Here is a 20231-nt window from a genome sequence, read left to right as displayed (position 1 = left end):
TAGGAACACCAAGAGTAGAAACGCCAGGAGTAGGAACACCAGGAGTAGGAACACCAAGAGTAGAAACACCAGGAGTAGAAACACCAGGAGTAGGAACACCAGGAGTAGAAACACCAGGAGTAGAAACACCAGGAGTAGGAACACCAAGAGTAGAAACACCAGGAGTAGGAACACCAAGAGTAGAAACACCAAGAGTAGAAACAGCAGTCTGCTCTGTATTAAGACACACTAAGTGACTGTGAGGGTATTGATGACAGCTTCAATGTCGTAGGGTTACATGGAGTTAAAGACAGGCAGGACCGTAACGCCAAGGTATGACCATTTAACCTAGGCAGTGTCCGAATGGCACCCAATTCACTTTATAATGCACTACTTTTGTCCAGAACACTATGGGTAGTGCACTATATACGAGTCCTCATAACTCGTTTTCCAACCACTCCACAAATGTCTTGTTAACAAACTATAGGTTTGGCAAGTAATTTTTCCAACAATTGTTTACAGACAGATTATTTCACTTATTATTCACTGTATCACAATTCCAGTGGGTCAGAAGTTTACGTACACTAAGCTGACTGTGTCTTTAAACAGCTTGGAAAATTCCAGAAAATGATGTCATGGCTTTAGTAGCTTCTGATAGGCTAATTGACATCATTTGAGTCAATTGGAGGTGTACATGTGGATGTATTTCAAGGCCTAGCTTCAAACTCAGGGCCTGTTTGCTTGACATCATGGGAAAATTCAAAGAAATCAGCCAATACCTCAGAAAACAATTGTAGACCTCCACAAGTCTGGTTTATCCTTGGGAGCAATTTCCAAACTCCTGAAGGTACCACGTTCATCTGTACAAACAATAGTACGCAAGTATAAACACCATGGGACCACGCAGCCGTCATACCGCTCAGGAAGGAGTGAGTTCTGTCTCCTAGAGATTAACGTACTTTGGTGCGAAAAAGTGCAAATCAATCCCAGAACAACAGTAAAGGACCTTGTGAAGATGCTGGAGGAAACAGGTACAAAAGTATCTATATCCACAGTAAAACAAGTCATATATCGACATAACCTGAAAGTCCGCTCAGGAAGGAAGAAGCCACTGCTCCAAAACCGCCATAAAAAAAGACAGACTATGGTTTACAACTGCACATGGCGACAAAGATCGTACTTCTTGGAGAAATGTCCTCTGATCTGATGAAAAAAAAATTGAACTGTTTGGCCATAAGGACCATCGTTATGTTTGGAGGAAAAAGGGGGGCGCTTGCAAGCCGAAGAACACCATCCCAACCGTGGAGCACGGGGGTGGCAGCATCATGTTGTGGGGGTGCTTTGCTGCAGGAGGGACTGGTGCACTTCACAAAATAGATGGCATCATGAGGTAGGAAAATTATGTGGATATATTGAAATAACGTCTGAAGACATCAGTCAGGAAGTTAAAGCTTGGTCACAAATGGGTCTTCCAAGCGGACAATGACCCCAAGCATACTTCCAAAGTTGTGGCAAAATGGCTTAAGGACAACAAAGTCAAGGTATTGGAGTGACCATCACAAAGCCCTGTCCTCAATCCCATAGAAAATGTGTGGGCAGAACTAAAAAAGCATGTGCGAGCAAGGAGGCCTAGAAACATGACTCAGTTACACCAGCTCTGTCAGGAGGAATGGGCAAAAATTCACCTAGCTTATTGTGGGACGCTTGTGGAAGGCTACCCGAAACATTTGACCCAAGTAAAACTATTTAAAAGTAATGCTACCAAATGCTAATACATCACATGACCCACGGGAATGTGATGAAAGACATAAAAGCTGAAATAAATAATTCTCTCTAATATTTTTCTGACTTTTCACATTCTTAAAATAAAGTGGTGATCCTAACTGACCTATGACAGGGAATTTTTACCAGGATTAAATGTCAGGAATTGTGAAAAACCGAGTTTAAATGTGGCACGCAGGCCTGGTGAGCTTTGCTGCACCTGAAGATCGAACGTGACATGACCGCGTCCACTGCCGTTTGAACTGATTGACTGAGGACCGCAGCCACTAGAAATGTACGGTTTGAGTATAATGACTCTCATTCTGCCATGATGACTGCAGTTGAACCCAGAGATGACCATGACAATAGTTGTGGTCAAACCCAGTGGCAACCATTGTTTAGCTATTTGACAGTCTTTACTGTAACCACAGATGGCTTGACCAGTGTTGGTGTTCACAGACATGATAGAACGGAGAGTGTGTGTGTGTGTGTGTGTGTGTGTGTGTGTGTGTGTGTGTGTGTGTGTGTGTGTGTGTGTGTGTGTGTGTGTGTGTGTGTGTGTGTGTGTGTGTGTGTGTGTCATTTATTTTGCACTTATCTTTAATGCTATTTTGTCTGACATAAATGTTGAGATACTGTGAATCTACTCAATATAGTTATTGTACTTCTTTAGAATACACTCTTTCATTCTGGTTGTATAAAGGGTTTTGAACCATGAACATCACATAAATAATATGGAATAGAAAATGTACTGTATAAGCCTCTGTTTATTGTAAATTCTACTTATCATAATCATAAACAAATGCCTCATTGTATAGTTTTGGCAGTCTCTGTGATTATGTGTTTACAGTAAACATTTTATTGTGTATACAGTAGATGCGTGAAAGGATGCATAGATAGATCAATGAAGTCATGCAGCAGCTATTAGCAGCCAGCCCAACAGTGTTCCCTGCTCTTCTACATTGCAGCCTGCTCTCCTGCCTCCTGGGCTCTAACCTGTTTATCTTTGCAGCGTGAACGGCTTAAGCCTCTCTACTCAGCTGTCATAATTTGTTAACGAGCCTTTTGAGAGAAAAAAAGAAAAAGAGAAAACAGGAAAAAAGAAAGAAAAAAAGAAGCTCTTCGCCAGTGTCTGAAAGCAGAGGTCGGTCCAGAGGGATACCAGGGGCGACATCAGACCGATTTCAGAGCGGCCCGTGATGGCATCTCTGTATATTTTAATATTAATGGGCCGTGGGCCGCAAAGCTGCAGGCTGCAGGCCTAAGCCTCCAACAGGTGCCGTACAGCTCCACTCCAGTCTGAAAACACCAGCCGAGCTTCCTTCAGATCAGGCAGGGGGTATAGCACCTTCCCACTACCCACCATGGACCTCAGATAGACACCCCAGAAGGAAGAAGAGAGAGAGCAAAAAGGGGCGAATGAGAAAAGTATAGGAAGTTAGTTAGTTAGTGGAGTTATTCATCCCTGGCAAAAAGTTTTTGGTCACTTTCCCGAGCAGAGCAGAGAGAACAACATGGCCCAGGTAGATATTTTTCCCCCCTTGAGAAAGAGATTGACTTTTGTTTGGAGTTTGTGAGAAGTGGGAATCAGAGGGTGGACAATGGGACTCCCCACGGTGAGGGCCCGAGAGGAGCCATCTCAAATCAGTCAGCCAGGGGACGGACTAATCCGCCCATTGTCCCTCCCTAGCCACCGGCCGCACATCAACACATTCAACCCCATTGTCCCCACCCTCATGCAGTGGGATTTGCTCTCCCCAACAGCCAGTTTTGTCCGAGGCAGTTCGAGCGGAAGTTTCTCACTGACAATTTGCCCCAAATAGATTTGTCAGAGCATCCTACCGCACCGACCGCACCAGACGGCATCGACTTGTGGCGGGTTTGGGTTCTGGCATGATGAGCTTTTGGGGGGTTTCTTTTAGGTACATTTCAATAACTGTAGCCTCGTGTATTTTATAGGTAGTGGGGGTGTAGGTGTGTCTGGGGTAGAGGATATGTGCCTGTAGGTGTGTGCTGTGTGCATGTGTGTTGGACCAGGGAGCTGACTGTGTGTTATTTCCCTGTTTGTACCAATCCCAAAGACCCAGACTGAGAGAGGGATGCCCTGTGTTGACCCCCTGCAAGGCAGGGTTTGGTGGAGGGAGGTGGGTGGGTTGTGGTGTGCCAGGGATGGTAATCTGGCCACCCATCATTCAACAAGTCAAGGGGGTGTTCCATTCCACTGGCTGTCTGGGAGGTAGTAAGGGAACTGGGACAGTGGGATGGTAGTGATAGGGGAATAGAAATAGAGACCGTTGTATGTCCAGACCAATCCACTCAAGTGTAATGACAGCTACAGGTAGTCAGTATGATGGAACCATCGATTGAGGCATGTCAGTGTGGGCCACAAACATGTGTGGGGCCAAAATGTGGGACCACAGGATTGTACATTTATGATGATGTATTGAGGTTGCTGTTAATTATTTTATTTGATTTATCATTCCAAGTGTGTTTTCCGGAAAGGATCCTTCAAAACCATGAACACAGAGTCCCCCACACATCACTAAACTGAAATTCTGAACACAGAGTCCCCCACACATCACTAAACTGAAATTCTGAACACAGTGCAAGGTTTGGGTGATTCCCCCCCACCCCTAGCCCTCATCCCCACTCCCCAGTCCGTCCTACACGCCAGGTATCTGTTTCTCCACTTTAGTCGACCCTTCCCTAGAGCTGTCCACGGTGCTGAAATGTAACCTGTCACTACTGTAGCCTATGCTAGCAATCTGTTATTGACTCTGATTTGTAATGTTGATTGTACAATTTGAGACATGCATATTTTAAAACTAGCAAATAAGAGCTTCAACTGTTTCAAAGGCCCATACCTTTTTCACAGACGAATGTTTCCTGTTCATAATTGATTTAATAATTTAAACACTGTAAAGGGGTTACCATGAATTTGACAGTAATTTACAGGCAGCGCGTGGCAAGAACAAATAATAAGTAATATTACAGTACACACCTACTGTAATATAAATACGGTATCAAAGCAAGTAGTGTGTAATGACACATAGTACAATTCCGTAAAATGTACTGTATTATACTGTAAAAAATCTATGCTACCGTAATCTGAATGAATTAATGACTGGATGAATTGAGGGGAGGGGTTTGAATTTAACAGTATTTTACTGTAATTACAAGGAATTGGTGCAAGCAGGTTGGCAGCATATTAATAATGAATATTAGATTTTTTTATATCACTTGCGCTTCTAGAGGCCTAAACAAAGGCTTCAAAACTGGCAGAAACTACAGGGCAAAACAAACCATAAGGACAGGGAAAAATGTGCAACCATTTAAGGTTGAAGATTTGCTGCCTCTCCAATCTGTCCCCTATACTTTATGAATTGATGGGACCTTATAACCATATACTAGTTAAATTGGTATAGCAACAAATATAGCCTCTTACAAGGCATGCTTTAAAATATGTCAATGAGCCAGAAACAACAACGCCATGCACCCACTAGTGGTCAAAAGGTTTTTGGTGCTCCAAAGATACGGTATGGTATTGTATTTTGTGGGGTGGAGGCTCAGATAACCCCTCAGCGTCAACCCCCCATTGAATTTTACCTTTTGAGATACAGACATTTTCCCACAATGCACCATAATTTACAGTGTACTGCAGTAAAAAGTTTTTTACTGTTGATAATACCTAAAATTACCTTATAAATTTCATTTTTCTGTTACAGTGTATGCCTATTTAGATTGGTTGAGATACAGTGCCTTCATAAAATATTCACGCCCCTTGACTAGTGTTACAGGCAGAATTACATTTTGTGTTACAATCTGAATTTAAAATGGTTTCAATTGCGATTGTTTGTCGCTGGCCTACATGCAATAACCCATAATGTCAAAGTGGAATTGCTTAAATAAGTTCAAGAGTAAAAAAATATTTGAGGCCATACTGCTATTAGCCCATACAAATGCATTGAATAACAGATTCACTGCATGGAACAACAGATGGTCTCAAAACAATATCAAAAGTAGGTTTATTCTGAAGTGTCTCTCCTCTATCTGAGGGCTATAAGAAATATTTGTTTTTTTTAACCTATATTTAACCCTTCTTTTTTGCCACTAGACAGTTTATGCCCTGTCTAGCGTATGAAATGTAATATATCATACTATATGTAGTGTCTTGGATTTACATACAGAATAATACGAAATGCTCTGAGACCAGGTTGCAGCACTAGGTCTTTGGTGGACTTGGATCTATTATGTTCGCTGTCTTTTTTTTGTAAGATTGTATTTGATTTTTCTTACAATACAAAAACATACATAGACAAAGACAGTAGACAACTTAACATGTATGTGCATTCATTTCTACAAACATTAATGACATCACACTTGCTCAGACCCACATATTTGTTCTCTATGGCGCTTGCTGACTTCTCTCCATGGGTTTACGCACATCTTGTTAGTGCTACCTTTCGATTGATTCGATATAAAAGAATGCAGCCTAGTTGATAGCCTTCATATGGTTTTCATTGCTAATAACGGTGGAAAATGTCATGGTGGTAATATCGGCTTTCTATAGCCTATAGGGTTATTCCAATAAATAAGTGGTGTGACACTTAGGCCTATGCCTCTCGAATATTTAAAGACTATTAAGTAGTTGCATACTGATGCTGTCAAGCCAAAAAACAGATACACAATCCACTGGTCCTTTGTTAACGATTTTTCATTGACTGCTGGAGAAGAAGGGAGTCACTAATACAAAAAGTGAAAGCAAGCAACCCAGGCAACCATGATGTTGGTTATATTTGTGTAAAGGCTATCAGTGATTGACGAGGATTAGAAAGAGTTAAGGAGATTATCTCGCACATTCAACTGCCCCCCCCCCCCCCAGCCCCCCCACTCACACCCTCACATATGCATTTCAAAATCAAGCCCCACCAAAAGTAGCAAACATAGAAAGAAGTGTGTGCAATAAAGCTCATTATACTAAATGTGGAATATCAATATTGTGAAGCAATTATTTCCATTTTAAGACACGTTTACTAAATAGTCAAAGTTTTAGTTTTGATAGGCCTGATGATATCCACCTGCATAGTTTGCTCTTTAACATATTCATTATATTTATATATAATGAACTTAGAGAAGTTGATACTTGGACCAGCTCGAGCATGCTCAAAACTGACTAAACAAGCGAGCCATGCTGAAGGCAGGTTTTGACGGGTGAAAGACTTGACAACGACTAATTGCAATTAACTACGACATTGTACCCCGCCCTTGTCCGTTTAAATCGACACTTTCAACGTCCATGTGTCCTCTAGGGTACCGTGGGAATGTTCATAATTAAAAAACAGAATTATGAATTTCTGGAGTTACTGGGCGAAAGCGCAGCAAGCTGTCAAGGTCAGGGTGTCACTGTCAATGATGCGGTCTACGGGTGCGATCGTCCCTTCGCCCCGGCACACCCTGCTCCTCAGACAGAGAGGAGAGGCTGCATCTTTCCGCCCCGGCGAGCGGGCACAGGGGGGCCAAGGGAGGAGACCACCACACTGTTCTAGTCTACATTAGCGTGTGCATCCCCGACCCAGAACCCCTGCTTCGTTCCCAACTACTAAAGGGCGATGGGAACCGCTGTCTCTGTCTGTCACACAGCCCTGATAGATGAGGGGGATGCCCAAACCGTCTACCGTTGACTCTCTCTCAATGATAATCGATCGACATTCGTTTTAGGCAATACTAGTAACAACACACGTGCACATTCATAAACTCAACAGGTGCACATTCAATTGTGCTCAAACTCTACCCAAAGAACACGTGGATAAGGCTATGTGGAGTTGACAAAAGCAGCTCAATTTAACCAAACCTATCAAACAATTTATAAATATGTTAAGTAGCCTATAAAGGGAAAGTTGCACCTATTGATACATGTCTATTAAAACACCAGAGACGCAGAAATCAGATAGAATGTAAAGAGATGTAGAGAGAATCGTTCAATAGCCATGCACAACACTTCTTATTAATTCACATAAATCTACAGCGCGGTGTTTTCTTTCCACTCCCAGTTACAACCTCTGCGCGAGCCTTCGGAACTCTTACTTCACTTGCCTCAGAGTGAGCCGCCTGAGTCGGGTGACGTCATCCTGGCACACAAGAGTTGGGAGTAGAAAGCAGGGACAAGCTAAGTGGGTGAAGGAAGTGGAGTTCTCCACCCTCCGCCTTCTCTGACACTTCTCATAAATATTACTAAGCTTTCATCTAACGACTCACAGCAGAAAGTCACCTCTGCTTCGGGTTTGAACAAGCATTATTTTACCAGTCGTTGTTTATCAGTTAAGAAGAGCATTGTTTTTTGTTGGTTTAGACTATTTGTGTTCCGTGGCTTCTGGACTCGCTTGGTAGACAGTCCGTCTGTTTTGGTGCGCCGCTACGGCAGTTTTCTACCCAACTTTGTGCGCCTTGTTGCGCTCTGCGCACCCGAGGAGTCGTTGCCTCTCGCATGGTGTAGACGGCTCTCTATCCGGCTGTCGCGCTGCTGTCCACACAGCCAGGACTTTGTGAAACTCAACGTCCAATACTTGCAGATACTCCAAAATCCATCTTGATAGCTGGAATTTTATAATCCTTGGAAAATATACAGTTGGCCGACTCAGGAGTCAGGACTTTACATAAATCTATTGGTTTCAGAGAAAACTGTAGATTTAATGTTTTGATATCGTTCAGCTGATGCTTTTGCACAGACAGAGGATTTTGATTCTGAAAATAGAAAATAAACGACAGTGTCCACGATGAGCAAACCCGCCGGTTCAACAAGTGGGTGTTTGGATATTCTGAATGTTAAATCAAGTAAGCATACTAAAGTTTATCTTTCTTCTTAAACTATAATTGGTTAGTAAGGTATTTATCATTGTTATAATGCAAACATGTATGAATCGAAAAGTAATAGGATATTATGTGAAAGGCGTTGAAACATTGCGAAATGAAGTCATCGACAATTTACGTTTACCTTGGAGTTGCGGTACGATACATCTGGTAACCCATTTTATAACTTAAACTATGACGTCGGTTTTGTACAATAATTGTGCATGTTCTCAGGCCTACTTAAAAAAAATGTTATTTTAATGTTACAATGTATTTCATAGGAATGGTACAGGGCCTAGCCTATCCATTAATCAAACTAAATTGAGCGCTGTAGGCCTATGCTTCTTCGTTTCCAGTTTAATTCCAGTTATTTGTTGTTGATAAGTACGGCATTATTCTCTCATAAAAACAACACGGCATATTTCTGCTTGTTTTGCGATGTTTATTTCTAAAAAGATTAGTAAAGGTAAAACATGTAGGACTAAATGTTCCTGAAATTTTGTGCGAAACACCCAAACTATCAAAACGATGAAAAAAATGTACGTGAAAGAGACACCAACTATATGGAGGTAGGCCAACGAGCCAATGGGCTATTATTGGCATGATAGCCCAAATGCTCATTTCTTGATAAACAATTGTGTTGATTATGTCTATTTGCCAATATGTGTGTGTGTGTGTGTGTGTGTGTGTGTGTGTGTTTGTTTGACATGACAAATATTTTTTACCATACTGATTTTTAAATGGCATACACAAATAATTGCCCTTGCATTTTGTTATAATGAATTATGTTCTATGGTTGAAAAATTTGCAGGACTTTATGGGACTTTGTACATCATAAATTAAAGAAAACATTAAAGTTCTGGATTTCGGGAAATTATAAGGAATGTTTACATGTGTGTGCAAATAACTGGAATAATGAGGCAACAACAATTAGCCTATATTCTATATACTGTAGCTTAATGCATGTATTTTTGGTTTGTTATTGTGTTAAGTGTTGTTAAACTGCATTACGTCCAAACGAAATATGCCTATAACGCATATAGGTTATTATTTGTTTCACCAATGCCTTGTTGGTTGCTATTTTGGCCTAGTCTCATAGGCCTTGGCAAATCTCAGAAAGCAATCTACAAGTATTCACATTCATGCAGCTTTTAAATGAGAATAATTCACAATTGTTGTAGCCCAATATTGCATTCTTTCCTCCAAGTTCATTGCACACATTGTGGGTGGTCACAAAAACATTTCTCTCAGTTAGTAAAACTCAGTCTAACTTCTTTCAGCAGGTTTTGGGGTTGATGGTAATTACGGTAATGGAATATGCCATATATCTTTAAGCAATTAAGGCACACAATGGCGACGACTGGAACCCCTATTGAGAGAAGTTACTGACGTGTTCCCCCACACACCAAAATCAAACGTCATTTTTATTTCATAAAATTTTCCTTCACCAGCTTTATGGGAAATGTGCCCGTTATTAGTCCGTAATTATAATTGTCTAACGAGGACATTGCGATACTGGATTCATTCCTTGTGTGATGCCTATACTTCTTGGCATATAAACTTTTCAGAGGCGCAGTTAGGCTATCGCCCAACGTTTATTGATCGTTTCGACGGTTTATACAGTTATTTATTTTAAACGAATAGTTTTGATTAACTTAGGCCAATTTATTCGTTTTTGTTGTAAGCCTGGCCATGGCACCAAATATTTTCTCAAAATCTTTGAAATGCATCCTGGATTTTCAATCCTTTATAAAACCACGTGATATAGAAATGTAATTGCCAACGACTTCTTTGGTACTCTTTGCATAATTGGTGTGCTGAAGTCCCAACTCCTCACCGAAGTCGATTGTTTTTGATGCTCTGTCGTTATGGGGTCGTATCCGAATTCCCATGCTACCCTTTTTGACGGGTCACTGCATGGTGAATCAATGAGCAGGTGGCAAAACGTCAGTGTAATTACATAGCCTTCTATTCCCTATATAAAAAAGACTCCCTCATATACATACAAATATACTTCTTTTAAATAGATTTGAATAAAAAATCTTTACAGAAATCACGTTTTTTCATTTACTCCGGGGTCGATTTACATACACTTCATTTGAGTTGGTGAAACGAGTTGGTGCGCATTATTCTCTGTGCCGTGTCACTCCCTAATCCGCAGGCCTACAGACCTGCGGGATAAAGCAGCTGTCGAGTCCCATTATGAGGGGGAGTTGGCAGCTTGTAGAGATCGGGGCAGTCAGACGAGGTTCAATGGGGAAAATCATTAAGTTAACACTTTCCCTAATGTCTCCATTGTATGCCCCCTGGAATTGTCTTTAGAGACCTCAGATATGACGCTTCCCACAACCGAACTCACAAGAAACTTGCGGGTGCATTCCCATGGCGGGGCGGTATATGAAGACACTGTACACTGTCTGTTGTCACGTTACTGTGTGTTTTGTTTTGTCCTCCTTCGTTAAAAGGGAGGGAGGGGTGATGAGGAGGAGGGGTACAGGGCATGAGTTTGGATGCAGAATTTATTCAGATGGGTGCTCTTTCCAAGTGCAAAACACCTTTCTGAATCTTGATCTTAAGGAACAACGTACATTAGCTTTCAAAATAAACAAATATAAATTAATTAATTTGTATTTATTCTTTCCAGGTCGTATCTTGGATATCCCGTGTAAAGTGTGTGGGGACCGGAGCTCTGGGAAACACTATGGCGTGTACGCGTGTGACGGCTGCTCTGGCTTCTTCAAGAGGAGCATCCGCAGAAACAGGACATACGTCTGTAAATCAGGTTCTCAGGTAATAGGCCTAACTACAGTGTTTTTCCAATTTAATGTTAAACCTATTTCAAGTGCAGGTGGGGACTTTATCCTAAATGTATCCAAACATGACGCACACATTGGGCATTTTACGCACGGTCATGCTGCGTCTTTATCGGCCAGTCTTGAGTCTCCAGGGTTAAATCTCTCCTAAGACCTGTCTCTGTGAGCGGCCAGCCACCCAGGGCACGACAGGGCCTAATTGCATCGCCACCCAAGGCCATTGACTGGCGCTAAACACAGTCCTGCTTTAATGTATCAGGTGTAATCCAATCTAATGTAATGACACTAACCCGAGGATTTAGCCAACAGTGGGCGGAATAGCCCTACTTATCCTCGGAGATGAGACTGCTGCTGAGCCGCGGGGGATCGAGTCAATAGCTGTGATAATAACACATCCTTCACCTGTAGAATGGCGTCCCAGGAAAATAACTGTTTAAAGGTCCAATGCAGCCGTTTTTATCTCAAAATCAAATCATTTCTGGGTAACAATGAAGTACCTTACTGCGAAACAAAAACAGCTTGTGAGGAAATAGCAAATCATCAAGCAAGAATTTGCGAGGACTGTCTGGGAGTGGTCTGGGTGGGGAGGGGAAACTAGCTATTTGGAACTCTCGTTGTCTATTAACTAATTTACTGGCTGGTGATATCACCAGGCAGGCCAAAACTCCATCCCACCAAAACAATACGATTTTCAAGCTCTTAGAGTAAAAGGGCATTATCATAGTTTTCACAATTTCACAGTCCAACCGCATGCCGTGGAATCCAACCGCATCCAACCGCATGCCGTGGAAATATATATAAAACGCATGAAATCACGTTTTTGACTGCACTGGGCCTTTAACAGCCATTCGCTTCTCCCCCAAACACAGCGTGTCATTCACTCACTGTGCCAGAGCCTTCATAGTGTTAAGAACATCGTTGGGGGGCAGGTATCCTAGTTGTTAAAGCGCTGGACTCGAAACCGTAAAGTTGCAAGGTCGAATCCCCGACCTGACAAGGTAAAAATCTGTAGTTCTGCCCCTGAACAAGGCAGTTAACCCACTGTTCCGAGGCCCATTATTAAAAATAGGAATTTGTTCTTAACTGACTTGCCTAGTTAAATAAAGTTTAAAAAAAAATCTCACTATGTATCTTCAACAGCCGATCTGTAACGTTGCTCTTAAAAACATTCCCAAATCTACGAGTGATCCAGACCACTCATAGAGCAGCATTAGATGTTTTTTGCCCTTCCGCATCACTTTATCTACAGAGGATCTCCGCTAAACATAGAATCAAGTCTGTCTGACTGTGACCGCCGATAAATTCAGAACAAAGTTGACTATAAATACAAAGTTGCCAAAGTACTTTCAATTTTTGCAAACAAGTGAAAGATAAAACGATGCTTCAAATTAAATCAGAGATCACGGCATTAAAAGATAAATAGGCAACATGGGCCTATATATTTAAATAAAATGTAAATCATACTCCGTTTTTTTTTGCGACTAGGCTACTGTCTGTAATTTTTGTTTCATGATGTGTGACAAGATGCATTATTATTGGGTAAGCATAATAAGCCGCTTCAATATTTGCAGACATAGATGGTAATATTTCTCTAGTCTAGGAGCCGATCCGTCGTCGGTATTGTGGAATAATTCTAATGTTTAAGTAAGATTTGAGTAGAGAAGGCTGATCCGAGAGCAGCGTTGCTTTTCTTTATATCCTATCAGTTTCGACACATGGTTGAACGACGCAATTAGCGAAAGTTCTCTCTACTTGCTTGAAAAGTTGCCTCGTAAACAACGATACAACTGGTAGGCTACGATCATCGTAATGGTTAATCTACATCCCAACAGGGAAACGAGGCCCAGAGCAATTACATGTAACCTCTCTCTCTCTCTCTCTCACTCTCTCTCTCACTCTCTCGTTTCCATTATAGGGAGGATGCCCCGTGGACAAAACGCACAGAAACCAATGCCGAGCGTGCCGTTTGAAAAAGTGCCTTGACGTGAACATGAATAAAGACGGTAATAGGCTTAATTTAATTATTATTTTGGCTACACGCCGGCAGTGACATTTCGGTTTGAGGCGGTCAAATCGGATGGAAAAGTGTATTTAACGTAATCAGCTGAGAGCGGGGTAAACAGAGGACGTATTCATAACATTCTCATAAGAGGCAAAGCCTTTTACCTCACCGAGCTTTGAACAAAATAAGAACTTTGATAAATAAGGCATTCACAGACGAGTAGGTCTAGTTTACTAAAGAGTATTGTCCCTGCTCTCCAATTTGACAGCCGTTCAGCACGAGAGGGGTCCCAGGACTTCCACCATACGCAAGCAGGTCGCCCTATATTTCCGGGGGCACAAAGAGGTGAACGGTTCATCGACCCACTTCCCGGGCTCGAGCCTACCGGGGCCGCCGTTTTTCACTACGGTCACGCAATTGGAGCCACATAACTTGGAAATGAGCACCGTAGCCAGCACGCCGGAGAGGCAGGCCATCGTTGGACTGGCCCAGCCCACCCCGAAGGTAAGCCCCTGTCCTCGGCTCACCCTTCACTCACCGAGCTGCGCTATGTGCCCAATGAGTCAATGAGTACAAACAAGCACTTTGGAAAAACACAACGTGCTTCTTTCTCAACTTTTAAGAGGTTTAGAAGTTGACATTCCGGTCCCGATTCAGCAGCTTCGAGTCACACAATATGTAATTCATATTTTCACCTCCATCCAACGCAGGCAACATGAGCTTATAATTAGACCCACAGTTTAATCTAGTGTTGGTGCTTTGTTTTATGAGATACACACATATTAGTCACAAATGTGGCACCGATGTATTTGATCACGCTATTTATTAGTCCTATAGCACATTATTTTATTCAAATGGCACCCCGAGGCCCTATTTGTTTATATTGACCTCTTGCATTGCAGTACCCTCACGAGGTCAGCGGCACGCCCATGTACCTCTACGAGGTCGCTACGGAGTCCGTGTGTGAGTCAGCTGCGCGCCTGCTCTTCATGAGCATCAAGTGGGCCAAGAGCGTTCCCGCCTTCTCCACGCTCCCCTTACCTGACCAGGTAAGCCACTATATTCAGTATGGATATTATAGGATAGATATTAGCCAATAAGTTACATTATTAGGCTATCCCTTTCCAAAAATAAAAGTTGCAATTGCATAGGCCTAAGTACAGTAATCAAATAATATAACTAATGTGTTCAAACCTTAATTCTCTATCAATATTTTCTTGGAAGTATATTAGGCATGCTCATTGTGTGGCGCTGACTGAGGTTTGTAATCTGTTTTACAGTTGATCCTGTTGGAGGACGCCTGGAGGGAACTGTTTGTTCTGGGCATAGCGCAGTGGGCCATTCCGGTGGACTCCAACACCCTGCTCGCTGTTTCCGGTATGTAACCCATATGACCAATCAACAGGTTAACTCTACTTAACCGATTACATTTAGGCTACTTACTATCATGTTACGTTTAGATTATTTTCGTTTCGATTCCATGGGATTTAAATGTGGCGTTGGAAGGAAAGCGAAAATAGAGACAGATTCTCTATTCCATTTATTTAAAGGTATGAACACAGACAACACAGAGTCCCAGCGGTTGAATAACATAATCTCAGAAATACAAGCCCTGCAGGAGGTCGTAACTCGCTTCAGACAGCTGCGTCTGGATGCAACCGAGTTCGCCTGTTTGAAGTGCATCGTCACGTTCAAAGCTGGTGAGTTGAAGAGGGCCGTCATAAAAAATTATATTAAAATAAATTATCCTCACTAAAATCACAAGAAGGCAGGGTTGGGGTTAATTTAATTTGAATTGCAGTCAATTCAGCAATTAATTGAAATTCCAATTCCCAATTCCAACTATATTCCATGCTTTTTAATAAGAAAAATGTGGAATTGGAATTTTATTTACTTTCTGAATTGAAATGGAATTGTCCCTGCAAGGTCACCAATAGTTTAGAAGAAATAATAATAATAGCCAAGGATGTTAATGGCAAAAACAAAATAGATATGTTTTTTTGAAACATTTCAATGCAGATGTCTGAAGTACTTTGACCATGCATTTGTCAGGTACATGTGAATATAATGGCAGTCAGTAACCATATTGTCTGTGCCTTTTCCCTTCAAGCTGTGCCAACGCATGGCGGGTCAGAGTTGAGGAGTTTTCGCAACGCCAGTGCCATCGCTGCACTACAGGATGAGGCACAGCTCACCCTAAACAGTTACATACACACCAGGTGAGACATTTGATACAAACTAACAGTTTATAAATTATTTATTTCTTAACAGATATGCAGACACTTGTTTATTTAAGCTATTTGTTCACTATACCAAAATACTTGGCACACAAGTGGCCAGCCAATATGGGCATATTTCTGTACAGTAGGCTATTATGCACAGCAAGATAGGCTACCCTGCAAACAAAAATTAGTTGTTAGAACATCCCCAGAACGTTACGAAATGGTCGCCTAATGCCATGGTCCTGTGGAGGTTTTGTCTAGTGCATTAAGAGAGGTGCATTAACCAAAATGTTTCTTTTTTTAAGTAGGCAAGTCAGTTAAGAATACATTCTTATTTTTGATGACAGCCAAGGAACTTCCTTATTCAGTGGCAGAAAGACAGATTTTTACCTTGTCAGCTCAGGGATTCGAACTTGCAACCTTTTGGTTCCTAGTCAAACGCTCTAATCACTAGGCTACCTACCGCCCCAATGTCAGTCATTTTTTTGTTAAATGCAAGTTATTTTTTGTTTTTTAAACAACTAATTGACAGACATTGGTTAAATTATTTGAATACCATTTCGTCCATTTCTGTGAGCTCAATGCGCACATTTCTCTACAGTTTCTCAGGAGATAAATCAGATCAAATCCCCGAACTATGCGATGTAGTAGGGAGTTGTAGTTTCCAACACGCCAATGCTCTACATAGTTTAGCACAGAAAACGTTATAATTAACTACAATGACCATAATCCATTGAGCGGTTTAACTTGTCCCTTATGTGTTTCTTTTACGCCTGCTACAAGTAAGACACAGAATGTGCGTAAGAGGGGATACATAGAGAACAGTTTCTTTACTAGCTATCTCCACCTGAAAATACATGATCTAAATGATTGATAGTTGGTATTCAGTAGTCATAAAAGTATGCTTTATTTAATTTGAAGAACTACTAAAATAGTGACAGCATAGACAGTAGCTCTATAGAGACGAAAGGAGTTGGATTGAAAGAATAAATCAAATCAAATCAAATCTTTGAATTGATTTTGATTTGATTTGATTTGAAAGAATAAAGTCATCAAATATAACAAATGTAATATACACAACAACTTAAATATTTTATTTGAGTAAAGTAATGTGAATAACTGATGATAAGCAGTAATGGACAGTCACTACCGTCATGGGACTTTTATTCATTGTTTTATTCTGTGTTGATACAGCATTCAACCCACATAATGCATAGTGCATTTAATGTTGAAAAAATAATCGAAACCAGAATCGTTACTTTTTTAAACCCGAACCGACCTCAAAAAGCACTAATCGCTCAGTGCTAATTGTGACAAGCATCACTACATCACACCTGCCCAGACCCACTAGCCCCACCCCTATCTCCATGCCCTTATCACTTTCTGCCACATGGCCTCAAACTGCATTATTTTGTTTCTCTCCATCGCCATGCTCTTAAAATCTTTAGATAATAAAGCATTTGAACTTTCCATTACCTGAACAACGAAGGATTGATTTACTTTTTAAAAGATACTTAATGAGAAGAGTATTGTCCAACCCATCGAGTATCTCATTGCACCTTCATATGTCAGGTCTTGAAATATACAGACAGACAAATGAAAATAACATTTGCACTGCAATTCTTCTGACATCTATCTTTCCAACTCCGCTCACAACGTTTGAAATTTGTAACATTCCCAGAAGGCATAAATTCAGCTTTGTGTCAGTATAATATTTATTTGATCAATTCTCAATCTTGAGCAAATGGCACCACTTTACAACTGAGTATGTAGGTTAATAATGTTTAGGGATGATGCACCCGCGGAGCCCCCATTCACAATGAACACATCAAGTAGCCTAGGCCTATAGACGCAACGTTTTTGTAGGACATTACATTTACTGATAGATTCATCAACAATCAACGCTAACTTGCATCAAAATCACATTTACAGTTAGCAATCTAGCTAATATGTTTTGAGTTCCCACTTCCTCAGGTAGTGTAGCATAGGCCTATAGCTTAGGCCAATATGCACAAAAGAGATATCTGTTGAGCAAAAATATAATATTTAGAGTTAGCTAGTTAATGTGATTTCAGTTCCCACTTCCTCAGGTGGTTCATTTTGTAGCATATAGGCTAGCCTAGGTCAATATGAACAAAAAATATGTTAATCACTTTAGAGCCCTAAAGAAATCGGATCATTCTGAATCCCAATTTGACAGGTGGCATTCTTTGGAAATGTTAGATGAACTAGCTAACTTATTTCTTGAATCATACAATCTCAGTTGAATAACATTTAGTCTAGAAATCTGGCACTAATGGAAAGTAATTGTGATATAACTTTTTGTCCATATCGCCCAGCTCTATGAGAGCATCCTAAAAACATACTTGATTACATCTCAATCCCCACAACTAACGGGGTAGGAACTAGAAAGACCCTTATTGGGGACCATGACACAATGTCTTGCCTAAGCAAACTAACACCTGTATGAAACATCCCTGTGTGGTCATTGAATGTCATGAGGACCTCCTGTCAGAGCCAAACGGGGGCGTTTATCTAATGATCATTAAAATAATTTATTGTAACCTTCTGTTGGTAGCAGACCAGGATCTGTACTGGATGTCCCCTTGAGTTTACTGAATGTCCTGGATATAATGTCCCATTGGAGCAACCTGGGGACCTTTTTGTAATGTACCTTAACGATCATGCTGCGACCTTATTGTAACGTTTTGTCTGTAATAATCCAGGACCTGTCTGAAACATTCCCTTGTAGTTATTGAATGTCCAGAGGATGATGTTCTGTCAAAACCAAATAGGAACCTATTTCTAACGCTTCCTGGTCATCAAAATACTTCATTATAACGTTATAGCGCGACCAAAGCAGGACCTGTACTGAACGTCATCTTATGGTTCCGAGGTTAACGTAATGTTTTGATGTTCCTATAATGTTCAAAGAACATCAGTGCGAAAACATCTTGCCGAAACCCTAAAAGGGACCTAATGGGAACGTTGCCTAATGTCCTTAAGATGTTCCGTTTGCTGGGTACTTGGTCAATTCATATAAACAGTTACATACAAGCAAAAATTTTCAGGGAGTCACTGTGCAATTAGAAAACAGTCACAAATGAAATTTAAAGACAAGGAAATAATTGCATCTTTCTTGTTTTTGTTATTGCAGATATCCAACTCAGCCCTGCCGCTTTGGGAAGCTGCTTCTGCTTCTACCAGCTCTGCGGTCAGTCAGCCCGTCCACCATAGAGGAAGTATTTTTCAAGAAGACCATCGGGAATGTGCCCATCACAAGGCTCCTGTCTGATATGTACAAATCAAGCGATATATGAGTTTATTTCCCCTGCTTTTGAGTGTCTGCAAATGCTCAGACACAAATGTTCTAATGGGCGCATGGCAAGTTGAACTTTAAGAACGGAGTAATTTGTAAATTACATGCATATTGAAGACAGTAAAAAAAGCTTGATTTTACCAAGTAGAACAATCATCTTTGGGTTAGGCTTAAGTTTTGAGGATGTAATTTCCCTAATAGAAATGCCTAGACAATTTAAGTAGGTTACAATTTCACAAAATACTGCAATCTCTGTTTTTTACAAAATAAGGATAATCTTTAATTGTAAAGACTTTAACAGTGGAATGAGCTGTCCATAATTGATGAACCTATAAAAATGTAGAGATGTTTTTGAGTGTCTCTAAGACCAATGAGCTTCACAACAAATGCCCTTTCAATCTTTTATTGCATCGTTCAATCTGAGTGAATGGAAGAAACCAAAAAAGATTACTCGCAACTCGAGCCACGGTCAAATGTGATATGGGTTGCACTTGACCCAGTGCTGAAACCAAAGGCCGTGGAGCGTCACAACTGCCGAAGAGGAGGCACCACCTCCTCAAGATGGGACAACACCGACTGTTCTCTACAAGCTCGTGTGATTATCCCATACACTCAGAGGATTGAGAGGAAAGATCCGATCAGGGCCCATTTTAATTTAAAAAAAAAATCTATCTGGATTTCGCCTATCGGACAGGATTAAATGTATAGAAATATAATTAATAGAACGGGAGACCCCATTCAAGTATATGATTAGTCTGTTCTATTAATTATATTTATATGCATTTAATCCTCCCTGATAGGGGAAAACTATATACAGTACCAGTCAAAAGTTTGGACACACCTACTCATTCAAGGTTTTTTCTTTAATTTTTACTAGTTTCTACATTGTAGAATAATAGTGAAGACATCAAAACTATGGAATAACACCTATGAAATCATGTAGTAACCAAAAAAGTGTTAAAATCAAAATATATTTTATATTTGAGATTCTTCAAAGTAGCCACCCTTTGCCTTGACAGTTTTGCACACTCTTGGCATTCGCTCAACCAGCTTCATGAGGTAGTCCCCTGGAATGCGTTTCAATTAACAGGTGTGCCTTGTTAAAAGTTAATTTGTGGAATTGGTCTCCTTAATGAGTTTGAGCCAATCAGTTGTGTTGTGACAAGGTAGGGATGGTATATAGAAGATAGCCCTATTTGGTAAAAGACCAAGTCCATATTATGGCAAGAACAGCTCAAATAAGCAAAGAGAAATGACAGTCCATCATTACTTTAAGACATGGTCAGTCA

General features: G+C 40.9%; 1 protein-coding gene across 1 annotated transcript; it reads left to right on the top strand.

Annotated features, from left to right (window-relative positions):
• The first annotated feature begins 7867 nt into the window (after positions 1-7867).
• LOC110522357 (nuclear receptor subfamily 2 group E member 1) lies at positions 7868-19896 on the top strand. The gene is made up of 9 exons (XM_021600698.2): positions 7868-8571; positions 11231-11376; positions 13315-13402; positions 13670-13905; positions 14304-14450; positions 14682-14778; positions 14952-15101; positions 15512-15620; positions 18781-19896. The coding sequence occupies exons 1-9, from the start codon at positions 8514-8516 to the stop codon at positions 18941-18943; spliced, it is 1194 nt and encodes a 397-aa protein (XP_021456373.1). The 5' UTR covers positions 7868-8513; the 3' UTR covers positions 18944-19896.
• Positions 19897-20231: the final 335 nt, after the last annotated feature.

Source organism: Oncorhynchus mykiss, chromosome 4 (assembly GCF_013265735.2).
Source record: "Oncorhynchus mykiss isolate Arlee chromosome 4, USDA_OmykA_1.1, whole genome shotgun sequence".
NCBI lineage: Eukaryota > Metazoa > Chordata > Actinopteri > Salmoniformes > Salmonidae > Oncorhynchus > Oncorhynchus mykiss.
This window is presented reverse-complemented; position numbering and strand designations above follow the sequence as displayed.